Source organism: Acipenser ruthenus, chromosome 6 (assembly GCF_902713425.1).
Source record: "Acipenser ruthenus chromosome 6, fAciRut3.2 maternal haplotype, whole genome shotgun sequence".
Classification (NCBI taxonomy): domain Eukaryota; kingdom Metazoa; phylum Chordata; class Actinopteri; order Acipenseriformes; family Acipenseridae; genus Acipenser; species Acipenser ruthenus.
In genome coordinates, this window is record NC_081194.1 from 49,077,172 (window position 1) to 49,094,222 (window position 17,051).

General features: G+C 35.7%; 2 protein-coding genes across 3 annotated transcripts; both read left to right on the forward strand.

Moving 5' to 3' along the window:
- The first annotated feature begins 4,572 nt into the window (after positions 1-4,572).
- Positions 4,573-11,146, forward strand: LOC117411465 (U2 small nuclear ribonucleoprotein B''-like). Of its 2 annotated transcripts, none has more exons than XM_034019039.3 (7): positions 4,573-4,667; positions 5,365-5,442; positions 6,169-6,341; positions 9,123-9,257; positions 9,427-9,468; positions 9,620-9,708; positions 10,923-11,146. In XM_034019039.3, exons 2-7 carry the CDS (start codon positions 5,379-5,381, stop codon positions 11,080-11,082), a joined length of 663 nt encoding a protein of 220 aa, XP_033874930.1. In that variant the 5' UTR covers positions 4,573-4,667; positions 5,365-5,378; the 3' UTR covers positions 11,083-11,146. The 2 variants fall into 2 exon arrangements, with proteins under 2 accessions (XP_033874930.1, XP_033874929.1); XM_034019038.3 differs by having other exon boundaries at positions 4,667-4,798.
- A 276-nt stretch (positions 11,147-11,422) lies between these two features.
- On the forward strand, positions 11,423-16,212 carry LOC117410969 (otoraplin-like). Its single transcript, XM_034017946.3, has 4 exons — positions 11,423-12,997; positions 13,229-13,368; positions 15,040-15,150; positions 15,916-16,212. Exons 1-4 carry the CDS (start codon positions 12,874-12,876, stop codon positions 15,937-15,939), a joined length of 399 nt encoding a protein of 132 aa, XP_033873837.1. The 5' UTR covers positions 11,423-12,873; the 3' UTR covers positions 15,940-16,212.
- Positions 16,213-17,051: the final 839 nt, after the last annotated feature.

Below are 17,051 nucleotides of genomic sequence, written 5' to 3' on the forward strand. Positions count from 1 at the left end.
AGACAGACCTAATAAATTGGCCAGACAGTGTACATCTACTTTATGAAAACATGTTATGTCAAAAGAATTACAAGTGAGACACATCAAATCTGTTCTAAAGTCAAACATGGTTCTGCCGAAAGACAAACTTATTGGGATTTTGTGTCTTTATCACAGAAAGAAGAGTTCTTTCAGGAGCATAACAATTTCAATTTTCCACTACTGAAATGCAAAATGTCCATTAATCCGTAGAATGACAGCACACAGTGGAAACACAGTATTTTAGATTTCACTTATATTAGTTATTTAACTGTAAATAACTAGCTTACTAACATGTTAACAATTGTGCTTCATTGTTTGTTAACCATTCGGTAATGGTTATGATGATCAATTCTGCATCACATCAGTGCAATTGTTTTCAGATGTTTAAAAGCATTTAAAAGTTTATAAATATATTACATGCTAGTAAGACAGTTATAAACAGTTAATACTTAAGAAGGTGACCAACAGAATTTCAAAGCACTTACTCCAAGTTTTAATTAAGTCATATTTTGAATGGAGAATGTTATACAATGAAAAACAAACAACATTACAGTGCTTAAGAGACTTTGATGTATATTCAGCAGATCCAACAGTGTCTGATCTTAAAACAGACACTAATAAAACAATAATAAAAGAGTAAAAAAAAAATACTCTTTTATAATAGCTAAGAGGTTTAACAGTGCTGGTGAGACATTGTTTTATTTGAATGGAGGATGTAGTCAATTGAATAGACCCAGAATTTTATTCCTATGTTGTTTGGTTCTAGTGTTGAAAAATGAACAGAAAATTGTCCCATATCAAGAAGTTAATTAAGACTGGAGTGAGTAAACGCAGTACATCTTTTTAAAAGGTTTTAAAAAAAAAATATTGCAAAAATGTGTAATGTTTTCTAATTATAGTTTATTATGGCTGTGAATTAGAATTTACAAAAAAAAATGAAAAAGTATTTTAGCAAAGATCAAATTTGCTGGTCACAATAATATAAAAAAAGTATTGCAAACTCAGTTTGGGAGTTGAAATCTTCAATTTAAAACCATGTCTTCTAAGTGTCATGGACAACACAATCTAATTTAGAACACACTCACAATTTACAGGCTGAAATGATATATTTTTGATGAAATGGTCAATTAGCACATACACTGTAATGCAACATTAACAAATTAGATATTGGTTTGTAAAAACAGAACATTTTATGTTTAGACTGTACAAGTCGTGCGCACGAGATAGCTATTTTATCTCGTGTGCACGAGATAGGTTTCTCATGTCAATGGGATAGTAAGTCGTACAAACGAGATAGGATAGTAAGTCATGCGCACAAGACAGTAAGATGTGCTGTGTCGGGGTGCCCGCCCCTGTGCGTGGTTTTTGTGTTTTCTGTTGTATGTGGTGTGTATGTATTGGTGCACAGAGTGTGGGTTATGTAGCACGGGTTATTTAAAATGTATAGTTGTATTTAGGTACAGAGATTGCACTTCATGTGCAGATAAAATGTGTATTTGTATGTGGGCACAGGGATTGCACAAATGAGTTCACGTGCTGGGATTCAAGTGAATGATTAATAAGTAATTGAATCCCGGCACAGCTGTATATATAGATGCACAAATCACTCACTCGGGGTTGTGGTGTTCAGAGAGAGGAGGAGAATTAAAAACAAATGAACAATTGCTACGCGTGCTGGTTCTACACCAGCCCACTACTTGTTATAGTGTTTGTCAGTGTTTGTTTGTTTGTTTGTCTGTTTCTTTTGGCCAACGTGCCTTTTGTTTTGTAGTGTTTTGTTTGTTTAAACCTTTTATTTATAATAAACCGGCGCAACAGCGCACTCATTCACCAGTCCTGTCTGTCTACTTCCTGGCCTGATGTCACCACCAGCCAGTCTGGTCACACGTGCACATGAAATATATATATATATATTTCTCTCATGTCCCCTCTCTGGCTCCGTACAGAACTGATTTCATCAGTGAACAGAAAAATTGTTGCTTTAAGCCGCTCAGTAACTTAACGCACCCAGTGTCTAGCACCGTTGTTAAAGTTGTAGCTAACATAAATAAATAAATAAATCTTACCTATTGTGTACTTTAGAAACAATGGAATAGAATGAACATTAACAAAAAACTTAATTCCAAACTTTTAGTAGTAGTGAAGGCAGAATCCGACCAAGTGCACTAAGCAAAAATTGTCTTTACATTTTAACAGTACTGTATACTGAATATCTATTATTGTACATTGAATGATGAAATACCACTGCTAGATGTAGTTCCCCTTCAAATGTTCAATTCTGGGATCAGAAACATTTCCACTTCGATAATTCTTGGAACCTACTCATTAAAATAAATGTGACCATAAACACATTTCAACATGGTTAAATGTTTATTATCAACTTGCTTCATTAACATTATATTGTTCCATTCAATGCAGGCATACTGTTATATACAACACACTAAATCACCTATGTCATTGCTAATTATCACCAAGCGATTATAGTTGACAACAGTGTAGTACGGCTTGGTAAGGGTTTATTTGTCTGTATTCAGCCTTTAATTTGAAGGTGATGAGGATCAACAGAATATATGAATTTTGGATACTCAAATGGTATCATGACTGGATCATTAATTCAATGACTGTGATAACTTCCAGATTACACAATATGTTTTGCACAACTAACTAAGAGCAATGCTCCAATTTGCAATGCAAAATGCCTGCCAGCTCATTATACCATGGTGTTTACTTTGTATAATAGCTATTACTTCTCTTGGCTGGCTTGGGATAGCTGTTGATTCAAATGGTCGGAATTCACAGTTTAATGATGAGATGGTAATGAACCAGACCTTGTGCTCTTTCCTTCCCTGACTGTGCCAGATGAATCACTGTTCATTTACTGAGAAGACATCTGGCATTAAACCCATAATGAAAAAAATAGACTGAAGGTTAACTGCAATGCTGCATAAGCACAGGCAAGCACGATGTCAGAATGCTTGGATATATAGTCAAAAGTGTAGAGTACAAATCAAGGAGGATTATGATGGTTATATGATGTACTGGTGAGTCAGCACCTTAGATAGTTTTAGCTCTGGTCCCGGCATTACAAAAAGGACTGTGGCTTTTGAGTGATAAAAATCCTAGAGTTAAAGGGGTAGATGTAAGGATACTCGCAAAGTGATTTGAGGGTGCAAAACCACCATAATGCGGCCGTAAATCGTGTTTTGCCACCGTACAGTCTGATAAGTCTGCTAAAAATGCAACGTATGTAAAGAATGGTGTTCATCTGGAGTTCTGCACCCGCTATCAAATTTGCACTTTGCCATCATTAATCCATTCAAATTACATTGAAATGCATTTACATGAAGAAAAAAGCATGGAATTGGATGGGATCTGGATACTAAGCGTGCACAAACATTATAATGTGATGTAAGAATTTTGCCTTGCACTTAGGCAATTGCTGACCCTCCAAAAACTTTACACCTCTTATACAAGGTGCAAACCATTGTAGAAGCGAGTAACTAAAAGCTGTATAAAAGCACACACCTACAGAGACCTGTCATTGGCTTCAGGGTGGCTCCTGTAGTTCACTTCCTGATGCGGCGAGACTTGGCACTTGTTGAGGAGAGGCAATTGTGCCAATTGTGACAGAGTTTGAATGATTCTTGGTGTTAGATCTCCCTCCTGACCTGTGAGGGCGCTGTGTAAAAGGAACAGAGTACCCTTAACTAAATGGCATGACAATTTATTCCTTTAGGTGGAATTCGGTCATTTAGGAAGGGGGCGGAGCCACGGTACCCAAACTCAATTCTGCTTCTTACAAGGTGATTATAAAGTTCATTTTCTGTTACTTTTGTGAAGAAACAAACAAACAAACAAAAAAACATTGACCATGCAGAAATAAACTTGACAGGTGGATGCACCAAATGATGAGAAACACATAAAAAAATTCACAATCAGCCACATGGTGCTGTACATATTTATGTTATTTCATTAACTGTCTTAAATGGCCACCGTTAATCACAAGGTAGGATTCCATTATAAAGACTGTTGTGGCTAAACGTTTTTATGTCTAGGCATTGTGATGTACTTTAACAGAATGAGTCAACCAAGGTTTCCCATCTGCTAGATAGAGTATCTCATCTGTACTATCAGGAGTCTTTGTAGTAGTGAACTCATTGACTTCATTAGTGCATTTCCTCAACCTGTATTTTCCAGTTGAGGCTGCTTCCTCCAACTGGGGTCTATGTCTCATCCACAGTGAGTCTCATGGTCATTAATATAGATATAAATTCATACTCTTTGAGTATATATAAATCTGTCCTCCGATGCTCATAATCCAAATAGTCATAATCCTTTTCTCCCAAAAAATATTTATATTTTAAGAAAGACAGAAATACATCTAAATAGATACATGTAGTATATTTCTGGCCTTTAAACCATAACTGCTCACCATGTTAAAATTATAACTGAAACAACTAAATATTGTACATATAAATCCGGTTACCAAAAAGCAAAATAAACAAAACAACTAATGAGCAATGACGTACAATAGAGGGCGCTGTAGTGTACTTCGCCCAACGTAGGAACTAATCAGAGCAAGCTGTGTTGTAACTCGGATAACTTATTTGTTACGCACAGGAAACCCACGTTGCTTGAAGTTTCTGGTAAGTCTTTAAAAAAAAGAAAAAAAAAGAGCGCCTTGTGTTTGTTTTGAGGTTGTAAGATTATTGTAATTGTTTTTAGTGACTTTCGTCTTTGGGGAACTTTGTCTCCTAAATTCAAACATTAAAAGAAGGTATGAAAACTTTTTCAAATGTTGTTTCTTGGTTTTAGCAAGTAAAGTTGATTAGCTACCGCTTTTTATTTTGGCCTCAGTCTCAATGGAAAAATCTTCTACAAATATATTTACAGTGTAGAATTGTCTTTGATAAAAAATAAAAAAAAGACGGTTGTGCCGTGATTTAATAATATTAATATAACAAAAATAAATGTATGCCTCATTGAAACAATTTCTTAAAACAGAACTTTTTTTAGGTTTTCTAAACTAACACTGGTTAGGGAAAATGTGTGAATATGTATGTTATATACGATTTCATGAAGTTGTTAAGTTGCTATGCAAATTTCCGTAAATACCACGTCTTGTAGTTCTGACGCCTTTTAAATGTTGCACGCAGTTTTTTAAATGGTTTGTTCTGTTAAATTACAATTCACTGTTATATTTCAAGTTCAGTTATTAATATTTAGTTGTTGGATGTACAGTACTTAATTTAAAAATGTAACCTAACGTATTTATTAAGTTGAGGCATATTTGATATATCGGCATCTAGTGTTATGTAATACTATTTCTTTGTATCCCTTTAGTCGTACGACTTAACATGGATATAAGGCCAAACCACACCATTTACATCAACAATGTAAATGATAAGATTAAAAAAGAAGGTAGGTGTTTTTTCTTTTTAAATTTTAACTTCCTTCACTTGTTCTAGTGTAGAATGATGAGTTGTTTTTTCTCAAGGCATGGATGAGTGTGAACCAAATACCGAAAGTTGTTCTTATTGATCTGATTTTTGCATCCCTATGTCCCTAGACATAAACTACGATCTCAAAGTTTTAAGTTGCTGACTATTCGTTACCTTATTTAGGTGTGTTACACCTGGGAGGTCGCAGTTTTTATACTTGTGCTCCCTCCCTCTGGAATTCCCTGCCTCAGTAGTCAGAAACTGACACACTGGAGGAATTTAAGTTTCTAAGAAATTTACGTGTTTTTTTTTTGTTTTTTTTTCAAGCATATGCAACGTAAAACTTTTTTGTATTTTAATTGCTAGTATTTCATTGTTGTAATTAATGTCTGATATTAGTTTAATTTGATTGTTTTGTAATGGACTTTGTGATGGCTTGCCATGAAAGGCGCTATATAAAAATCGATTGATTTAAATATATGCATTTACTATTTTAAAACACTCTTCAAGATTAACATCACGTTCTGACAAGCTGTGGTGCTATGTAGTAGCATAGTCTGCACTACAGTGTTAAATTCACTGTAAAAAAAATAAATAATACTTTTGGTTCTGCCTCATCTTGTTGGTTAGAACTTCTGAAAACCTGTTCCTTGTCCGTCTACTTACATAATAAACTCTAAACTTTTTTTTTTGTTTCCTCCTGTAGAACTGAAAAGGTCGCTGTATGCACTGTTTTCACAATTTGGTCAAATAGTTGAGATTGTGGCTTTGAAGACTATGAAGATGAGAGGACAGGCATTTGTTGTTTTCAAAGAGCTTGCCTCTGCTACAAATGCTTTGAGGCAAATGCAAGGATTTCCTTTTTACAACAAAGCCATGGTAAGTTAAATTGCTCAGTTTCATGCTGAACTGTAATACAACCTAATGTGTGTGTGTGTGTGTTTTTAATGAATTGGAGTTGGCATTAATGGCTTGGCATTTGGTATAATGAAACATTGGATAAGTCAATGCCTTGTGTCAATTAATTGTTTTCAATTCTACTAGTACCCCCCACCTTTTAAAAAAAAAAAAAAAAAAAAAAACCTAAATTTTCAATACCAGAACTAATACAAGCACATAGTAATAAGACAACCAAGATTAATTCTACTGTAAATACATTTCTAAATGCTCCATGATTTTATTTAATGATTTTTTATTTCTGGTACAGAGGTGATAAACGTAATGAAGCAGGTACTTAAGGAAAGTGAGCAAATAGTATTTTAAAAATATGAAATGTTTGACCACTTTGTGCTTTTTAATTAATCATCTTAAACAACTTCTAAAGTCTCATGCATTAACAATTTTCTGTGTTTATTTTTGGCTTGCTATTTTAAATGAACTGCATGTGTGGCCTATTAAAGTCATAATTTAGGCAATCGCTAATTTGCCTATTTTGACAATTTTCCAATGGACAGTGGTTTGATTTCATATGCACAACAAAACAGAAGCAATGGTGTGTTCTAACCTAATACAGTTGCATGTACTGTGTGAATTTTTTGCTCAAAAGAGCCAACTTCACAACATTAAGTGTTTAACATACCTCTGTCGGGAAAGTGTTTTGTGTATATATATATATATATATATATATATATATATATATATATATATATATTACACATACATATATATATACACATACATATATACAGTACTGTGCAAAAGTTTTAGGCAGGTGTGAAAAAATGCTGTAAAGTAAGAATGCTTTCAAAAATAGACATGTTAATAGGTTATATTTATCAATTAACTAAATGCAAAGTGAGAACAGAAGAAAAATCTAAATCAAATTCATATTTGGTGTGACCACCCTTTGCCTTCAAAACAGCATCAATTCTTCTAGGTATACTTGCACAAAGTCAGGGATTTTGGAGGCATATATTCAGGTGTATGATTAAACAATTATACCAAACAGGTGCTAATGATCATCAATTCAATATGTAGGTTGAAACACAATCATTAACTGAAACAGAAACAGCTGTGTAGGAGGAATAAAACTGGGTGAGGAACAGCCAAACTCAGCTAACAAGGTGAGGTTGCTGAAGACAGTTTACTGTCAAAAGTCATACACCATGGCAAGACTGAGCACAGCAACAAGACACAAGGTAGTTATACTGCATCAGCAAGGTCTCTCCCAGGCAGAAATTTCAAAGCAGACAAGGGTTTCCAGATGTGCTGTCCAAGCTCTTTTGAAGAAGCACAAAGAAACGGGCAACGTTGAGGACCGTAGACGCAGTGGTCGGCCAAGGAAACTTACTGCAGCAGAGGAAAGACACATCATGCTTACTTCCCTTCGCAATCGGAAGATGTCCAGCAGTGCCATCAGCTCAGAATTGGCAGAAAACAGTGGGACCCTGGTACACCCATCTACTGTCCGGAGAAGTCTGGTCAGAAGTTGCCTTCATGGAAGACTTGCGGCCAAAAAGCCATACCTCCGACGTGGAAACAAGACCAAGCGACTCAACTATGCACGAAAATACAGGAACTGCGGTACAGAAAAATGGCAGCAGGTGCTCTGGACTGATGAGTCAAAATTTGAAATATTTGGCTGTAGCAGAAGGCAGTTTGTTCGCCGAAGGGCTGGAGAGCGGTACACGAATGAGTGTCTGCAGGCAACAGTGAAGCATGGTGGAGGTTCCTTGCAAGTTTGGGGCTGCATTTCTGCAAATGGAGTTGGGGATTTGGTCAGAATTAATGGTCTCCTCAATGCTGAGAAGTACAGGCAGATACTTATCCATCATGCAATACCATCAGGGAGGCATCTGATTGGCCCCAAATTTATTCTGCAGCATGACAACGACCCCAAACATACAGCGAAAATCATTAAGAACTACCTTCAGCGTAAAGAAGAACAAGGAGTCCTGGAAGTGATGGTATGTCCCCCACAGAGCCCTGATCTCAACATCATCGAGTCTGTCTGGGATTACATGGAGAGAGAGAAGCAACTGAGGCTGCCTAAATCCACAGAAGAACTGTGGTTAGTTCTCCAAGATGTTTGGGCCAACCTATCTGCCAAGTTCCTTCAAAAACTGTGTGCAAGTGTACCTAGAAGAATTGATGCTGTTTTGAAGGTAAAGGGTGGTCACACCAAATATTGATTTGATGTAGATTTTTCTTCTGTTCACTCACTTTGCATTTTGTTAATTGATAAATATAAACTATTAACATGTCTATTTTTGAAAGCATTCTTACTTTACAGCATTTTTTCACACCTGCCTAAAACTTTTGCATAGTACTGTATATATATAATTACACACACAAACGGAAAAAGAAAATACAAATAAAGTAACGTTTATAGAAGGGAGCAATTTGCAATTTACAGTTTAACTAAGTTATTGCCTCAAACATAATGTAATTATTCCCTCCGAACAAAGTTATAACAATGAAAAGAAAACCGCTAAAATTCATAGTACCAAAATAATTACTATCCCACCCCTGATTAAATCACAGTACAACAATTTGCCAAAATATACTAGTATACCACAGTTAAAGTGCCAGTCCAATAAAGCAGTATATTTACAATTGGTGATCACAGATTTTGTTTTAGTTTTAACCATACTTTAAGAAATCTTTTAAATTCATTAACTTTAGTGTTTTATTTTTTATATATAACACCTGTCTCCCCAGCGCATTCAGTATGCAAAAACAGATTCGGATGTTATTTCAAAAATGCGGGGCACGTTCGGTGACAAAGACAAGAAAAAAGAAAAGAAGAAGAAGGCGCAAGAACAGGCAGCAAGTGCAGCCAAGAAACCAGCACAGGTAATGGAATGTTTATACAGCGAGTAAAGTGTTAAATGAAGTTTGAATGCTAGTACTGTGTAATGTTGCTTCTATATTACCTAGTATTTTCTGGCAAATGTTTAAGCATTTTTTTGGTATTGCTTTTACAATGTTAACTTTTTTCTTTTTTTTTTTTAATGCAACACAGGGATCCACAAATGTGCAAACAAATTCATCCCAAAGTCAGCAGGTATGTTACTTCTGTTATACTTTTTGAGTGAATAAACATAAGATTAATATATTCTATTTGTCTAAATACATTTGGGGGGGGGTTGCTGCAATTATTATTGTGCAGTAAGCTGTAAATCTGAAAGCAATTGCTCACCATGTCTTAATTGCAGGCACCAGACAACCCACCAAACTGTATTCTGTTCCTCAATAATCTGCCTGAAGAAACCAATGAAATGATGTTATCCATGCTTTTTAACCAGTAAGTATTAAGTTGCATTTGTCGGGTTACTTTTTTAAAACTGTATTGGTATAAAATGGCTAAATCCATTCTAGTTGGACTTGCAATATAAGTGATACATACATTTGTGTTTTTGTTTAATAGGAGGACTAGTGATGTGGTGCTTTGATTTAGTTATTGTAGCTTGTCAGATGCTATATCCAAATGAGATCCACACTTTGGCATTTTAAAGACTAAGATACAAAATGCAATTGCAATTACCCATTTCTACATAATTGCACGTTATGCAACTACAATATGTGTTACTAAGCAACACAGCAAATGACTTTAACCACATTATATGTAGTTAAGATATGTGTGTAGTCTGCATTTCCCCCCTTATCTTTTTTTTTATTAGTGTGTTTATAAATTAATATATATTTTACAGCTTCCTTTGTAGTACCAAGCATCGCCTTCCAAGCCCCCCCCCCCCCCCCCCCCAACTAAAGAACTTATGATGGCACAGTCTTGTCAAAACTACAGACTTCTTTTTATTTAAGCCAGCGTTTAGCCAGTTTGTATTTTTAGCAGTATTAGCAATAAAAAGTGTGTCTGAGAGCATACATGGATTCTATTCTACTTTTAATCCCACAATATAGCGATATGGTAATTATCTATCATATCGGAATATCTATCGGTGGCCATCCCTAATTAAAAGATTACACTTAATTCAGTGATTGGAGGGGTGTCCTGGAAACTTGATAATTATTTAGATCACTTTTATAATTTTTTTTTTTTTTTAACAATTAAATACATTTTTTGGAAAACCTAATGTTTGGGGGTTATCAATTTTATCCACCACATGTTTAATTTATCAAAAAACTAATAAGCAAAATTACTTGAACCTTAAAACGTACTATAAAATATGCTCATTTAACTTTCTCATGAAGTGCACTGTTATACACATAGAATGAAGAAAAATGTAAAAACACCTAAAATAGAGCTTTAATATTGTAGTTTTAAAATTTGCTGTCCCCATCCCAATCATTGCGATTATCGATACTTGATGTAGGGTTTATGTTTAGCCCTGAGGTCTGTATGAAAGTTGGGATCAGTTGATCCTGAACTTTGTAACCTTCATCCAATAGATTTAGTGTTCCATTCATAACTGTTTCCTGTTCACATACAAAATATTGGTCGCTGGACCAAAACTAGTCATACTTCACACAAATGTTTCTTGTACTTCTCTTTACAAGGTTCCCTGGCTTCAAAGAGGTACGACTGGTACCTGGACGTCATGACATTGCCTTTGTTGAGTTTGAAAGTGAAGGGCAAGCTGGCACTGCAAGAGATGCACTACAGGGATTCAGGATCACATCCTCCAACGCGATGAAGATCACATATGCCAAAAAATAAGCCCGGCTTGTCAATTTTTACATGGACTAATTTATGAGCTCACTTTTTTTTTTTTTTTTTTTTTTTTAATATAACCTAATTGAAGATGAAGTTGGACAGGAAAACTTGTTCAACCCTTTTGTTCTGAAACCCTGATAAGATTTCTTAATGTGGAGTAACACGATGCTCTCTAATTGTGGAATGTTTTGTTTTCTACAATAAATTTTATGTTTTGAAATTGTGTGTGTTTTGAAGAATTCACTCTAACGTTACCGATGATATTACATTTTATCGGTAACTTTTCACATTTACGAAGTAAGATGGTAAATGTCCAGAATTATGAAGAAATATATTTTTCTGGACATTTACTGGTTAATCTTATGATTCACCAAAGCTTATTGGTAAATGTCTGGAATTATGAAGAAAATAAAGATTTTCGGACATTTAACGACGCTTATTGTTGAAGGCACTTGATTATTCTTGATTTACCGGTAAAGCGCTGTTTATTTCGGCATCTGCTGCTTTGCTTGGTAAATGTTGACATGTTTATTTAGCAGACTCCTTTATCCATGGTGAGACTAGGGTGTATGAACTATTCATCAGCTGCAAAGTCACTTACAACAACGTCTCACCCAAGACAGAGCACAAGGAGGTTAAGTGACTTGCTCAGGGTCACACAGTGAATCGGTGAGTGAGCTGGAATTTGAACTGGGGACCTCCTGTTTACAAGCCCTTTAACCACTGGACCACACAGCTTCTACATTTATCAGTAACTTAAGATTTGCCAATATTTGGACTTTTACCGTAACACATGAATAAAGTATACTTTGGGAAACTAAGCTAAATTTACAAGATTTCCATTTAATGTGATTTAAGGAAGCTTTATTCCGATTAAAATTGCTACTAGTTTGGGCTCCCGAGTGGCGCATCCAGTAAAAGCACTCGCTAGAGTGCGGGATGCGCTCTATAGCCTGGACGTCGCCGGTTCGAGTCCAGGCTATTCCACAGCCGACCGTGGACGGGAGCTTCGAGGGGGCGGCGCTCAATTGGCCGAGCGTCGTCCGGGGGGAGGGAGGGTTTTAGGTCGGCCAGGGTGTCCTCGGCTCACCGCGCATCAGCGACCCCTGTACTCTTGCCGGGCGCCTGCAGGCTTGCCTGTAAGTTGCCCAGAGCTGCGTTGTCCTCCGACGCTGTAGCTCTGAGGCGACTGCACGGTGAGTTCGCAGTGTGTAAAGAAGCGGGCGGCTGACGGCACACGCTTCGGAGGACAGCCTGTGTTCATCTTCGCCCCTCCCGAGTCAGCGCAGGATTTAAAAAAAAAAAAATAAATTGCTACTAGTTTGCAGTAGTATAGTAGGTTTAGCTTATGTTAAATTCTCGCCAGAAAAAGAATTAGTCATCCCATGATATATTTTCTTCCTAAATTCTCATGAAAAAGCAGTCTGCAGTATTTAATTCTAATCTATATACAATGTATACCAGGGATTATTAAAATAAAGTTATTCAATGTTAAGACTTTGTGAAGAGTTTTCATAGCTTTTGGGCTACTGTACAGTATTGGCTTTATCACAAATCTTCCTTGAGTTCAGTTGAAATAAGACATGACTTGGAGTTTGTTCCCTTTTTGAGGCAATGGTTTAAAGTACAGACATTCCTCAAGTTCACATTGATTTGATATATATGTGTAAAAAGGGGAAAAGTAGCAGAATTAAGTTGATCGTTGGGGATTGGTTATGCAGATGCCCTGCCCTTGTTCATAAGGAAGTGTGAGAGGGGCTCACAGGGAATATTGCATAAGAGAAATTTAGCAAGATGGCACAGCTACTCCACTTTGTTTTTCTGATCTCAGTGCTGGGTTCTATGCATCACACTGTAAATGGAATTGTCATGGAAAAACTTGCAAATAAAAAGCTGTGTGCAGATGAAGATTGTGCATGTAAGTGTTTATTTTATGCATAATAGTACTATAGTTTTAGAAACTATAATTAATGTGTGTTCTGTTTTTGTTGAATCTAATGTGGTGGATTTTAAATTCACATGTATTGCATTTATGATACATTCCACCCTGTCAATAGATCTGTTCCAGTGCTTTCTCATTATAAGCTTGTATAATTCATAGGATGTAGGATACTGAATACTGTGATCTGCTTAATATTTCTCTGTTCAGATGCCATTTCCCTTGCCAAGGCAGAGGATGATTATATTGCTGTGGACTGCAGGTTTATTAACATAAGGAGAGGTCAATTGATCTACGTTTATTCCAAACTGCTACCAGAAGAAGGGGCTGGAGAATTTTGGTTCGGAAGTGTATGTAAATAACATTTTAGTTTTCTTTTTATGTAAATTGCTGTTTACTGTATTCATTTGGCATGCAAAGTCCTCTATATTGCTGCCTAATACTAAAGAAAAGGTACCTTGCCAAAGGAATTCTAAATATATGACATCCCCAGATCCAACATATCCTGCAACTCAGAGGTTCCCAACATGTGGTCTGTGAGTAAACTCCAAGTGGCCTGCAAACAACTCCCAAAATTTGGTAATGCAGTTCTAAGCAACACAACAAATAACTTGTGATTGTGTAAACACGATCATACTGAAGTGTCATTTTGGGCCCATGATCTGGTAAATACGATGATCTATGACTTGCTGGGCTACCATAATTTGCAGTACAGCTTGTTAACGCATATCAATGGATAGGGGAGGAATTGGGTTTCACTGCCTGCTTGTTTGTTTTTTCATGTGACGTCACTGAGACGGGCATTTAATTTTTAAAGGGAAGAGACATTTTCAGCAGCAGAGAAACAAAACGACAAGAAAACAGTAAATCCATCGTATTTGACTTATAATTATATTAAAACATTTATTCTGTTTCGTGCTCCCCCTTTACACTGCGTAACAGGTTATAAGGCAGTACAGTCATGGCTCCCATTTCGCCCATAATGCCAGTACACTAACACTAGTACTTTCGTTAAAAGGCTGAACACAAACAGCATGTTCTCTTAACTAGGCTCCCAACTACAGCGTTATAAAGGGGAGCACTTGTATATGTTTTTACAACATTTATAAATATCAAGAAATTAGTGTATATAAGCACATACTATTTCATGAACTAAATTTGAGAAAATAATCAAGAGTAGTGTCCATTATTGCTTATAAAGAACATGAGAATAAACATGTATTATGTCATTGCAATCACTCGGGTGAAACAATGTCTTGTTATTTCTTTAAGTATACATTTTATGGTTATGCAGATGCGGGGACCAGCACTGGTATTTACATTTACTGGGTCTGAGGACGACCCAAGTCCCAGTGCTTTATTTGTCAGGAGGTTTTGTCAAACAGAACTCTTAATCTTGCAAACTTGAGATGCTATTTATCTACAAAGCATTTAGGAAGTGGGGGGAAAAAATTCTTAAACAAAAGAAACAGCAACTTTGCCATTAGCAACTTTCAGTGTGTAAAATGACACCATTCCCTGATGAACTAGTAGAGAAGATTCAAACCCAGAAATCTCATTGTTAGGTATGTTATATAAATACTTTACTTTCTACATGTACTTATACATATACACATACAAATTAGTTTCAAAATGTTGTTATGAAAAAAATGTGTGGCAAGTGGTACGTGGGGAAAAATCCAAACACCAAGGTGGTCCCTACATTGAAAAAGGTTGGGAACCACTGCTATAACTTACGAGTATTGGGCAGTCTGACTGTAGTTGTGCAATATGTAGAGTCTGTGTATTTTAATTTGTCACTTACATGGAGTGCTCGTAGAACACTGCTGTTTGTTTATAACACAACCACTCTGGTAAAATCTGTTTTCTACGGTAAAATGTACTTAACAATGTCAAGCAGACAAATGTTTAATCTTCATTGCATTATAAAGACTTGTTGTCACAACTTTTGTCGGATCACTTCCAGAAAACATTTTGCTGTGTTCTCGTCTCATCTGTTTGCCTCCCTTTCATTCTGACAGGTTTATAGCGACCGCTTTGTGGACCAGATGGGTGTCTTAGGCTATTTCCCCAGCAATTTAGTAAAAGAAACTCATGTTTTCAAGAAGGGGAAGACAGAAATTATGACAACGGTAAGCAGTGTTTTAGATATAGATAATATTATTGGTTCTTTTGTATAGGAGAATCTTGCTATTGTTGCAAGCTGTTAGCTTACACATTTTAAATTACCGGTATTCTAGTTTAGCTGGCAAGCCTGAAGTAACCAAGAACAGTGCCAAGACATTGTATGTTGTACCAGTCCTGCTATTCCCCATTTTCTATAAAACTTTTGGGGGGTAAAATGAAGAACAAATGTCCTACCAGTTCTGTGTTGGAAGTAATTTAAGAAATGTGTGGGCAACCACTGCACCAGTGATGGACTTCTGGCATTTTTTTGAGAGGATCTGACATTCTAATAGATAACACTATGGCTACAAATAGTATGTCCTATGCTGTCTAGTATTACATTTTAGTTGGTGCAATCTGGCATTATTGCATTTAACAGGAGGAGAGACTGACTGGTCAATGTTTTGAAACGTATCAATGTTACACTAGTTTGTAGAATTTAGCACTTTTCTGAACTGTCATGGCAGGGAGAGACTAAGACACAGAGCAACGTAGTTGTAAACCGCAGACTAGGATAGTTTAATTGCATCTTTTTCAGTAGTAGCTTGGTTGAAATGTAGTATGTCTTCGTAAAAAATATCAAAATCCTGAGTGAAATTCTTATCTTGTATTAATGGTATACAGTAACAGTACAATATCATTGTATAACTTTTTTGTTTTTAAAACATTTGTAATATAAATCTCAATGGTATATTATGTAGATGTTGCTATATTTTCTGTTTATTTCACAGGACATGGATTTCCACTGTGAATAAAATTGAAGATTGTTTTCACAAAGTCTCTACAAAACATTAACATTTTCTATTTTACTATCTTCTGACTTTAAATGTAATTACATTTCAAATAAAAAGTGAGAGATTAAGGCTTAAATAGTTGAAACAGTAATTATGCAATGTCTTGCATGTTTCTTGAAATATCATAACTTAAACATTTCATTCTTCAAATATGAATTCAACCATTGTTTTAATGTAATCTTCTTTTACTAATTTGTATGCATAGCTGCATTAAATAAAGCCTTTTAAGGATAATGTGTTTCATGTCATTTTAATCCTCTTTTGTATTAAGCTATTAAATGTGAATCTGAGTAAAAGTAGATGAGTCGAACTTGTACCATTTTAACAAAAATTTAGACTGCTAATAATCATTGTTAGATTTCTGAAGAAAATGTAGATGAAGGCTCTTTAACCAAAATGACTGATAATCTGGCACCGAATTAGTCTAATCAAAAAATGAATAGAGAATGATCAAGATAGTGCTATCTATGCCAATGTCATTTGGTTTAGTCAGGTTTAATGCAGGAAATAAAATATATTTAGGACTCCCAAAAAAAAGCAGTTAAATAACCTGGTTTCAGGACAGTATGAAGAGGAAGGAAAAATATGACAGGGTAGTGGGACATCCAAACTAAGCCCCTTATTTATAAAATGTCATTTGGGGCATGTTTTTCAAAGCATGATTTATACCAGTTTGTAATTTAATCTTTATTATTAATGTTATAAAAATACAAAACAACCTATTTATTTATATGTAATGTTTGGTTTTGGTTTTTGAAAAACACTATAGGTACACATCCTGCTGGAAGATTTGTAGCTCACTTACAGGAAATCATCCAGCTACACTACACAGCAGCATTTGAGGGAAAGCAATTGGTATGGGTAAACATTCAGCCTTATGTACTAAGTAAATAGCAAGCTAGACTTAGTGGCTAAGCTTTGAACAACTGGAATATAGATTTCTCAGGGCTGAAGAGTTTTTAATCACCAGGCCAAGTGCAACAAGAGAATACCAGTGCAAGGTGTATTTTTGTGCAAAGTTAATAAAGAGTTCAAGACGGTTCATTTACTGGATTTTGTCACAGTCCTGAGAA

Excerpts from the sequence above, each read along its gene's own strand:
- LOC117411465 (XM_034019039.3), top strand. The coding sequence starts at position 5,379 with ATGGATATAAGGCCAAACCACACCATTTACATCAACAATGTAAATGAT. Across the intron at positions 9,258-9,426 it reads CAGCCAAGAAACCAGCACAG|GGATCCACAAATGTGCAAAC; the intron begins GTAATGGAATGT and ends AATGCAACACAG. Across the intron at positions 9,709-10,922 it reads TTATCCATGCTTTTTAACCA|GTTCCCTGGCTTCAAAGAGG; the intron begins GTAAGTATTAAG and ends TCTCTTTACAAG.
- LOC117410969 (XM_034017946.3), top strand. The coding sequence starts at position 12,874 with ATGGCACAGCTACTCCACTTTGTTTTTCTGATCTCAGTGCTGGGTTCT. Across the intron at positions 13,369-15,039 it reads GAGAATTTTGGTTCGGAAGT|GTTTATAGCGACCGCTTTGT; the intron begins GTATGTAAATAA and ends TCATTCTGACAG. Across the intron at positions 15,151-15,915 it reads AGACAGAAATTATGACAACG|GACATGGATTTCCACTGTGA; the intron begins GTAAGCAGTGTT and ends TTTATTTCACAG.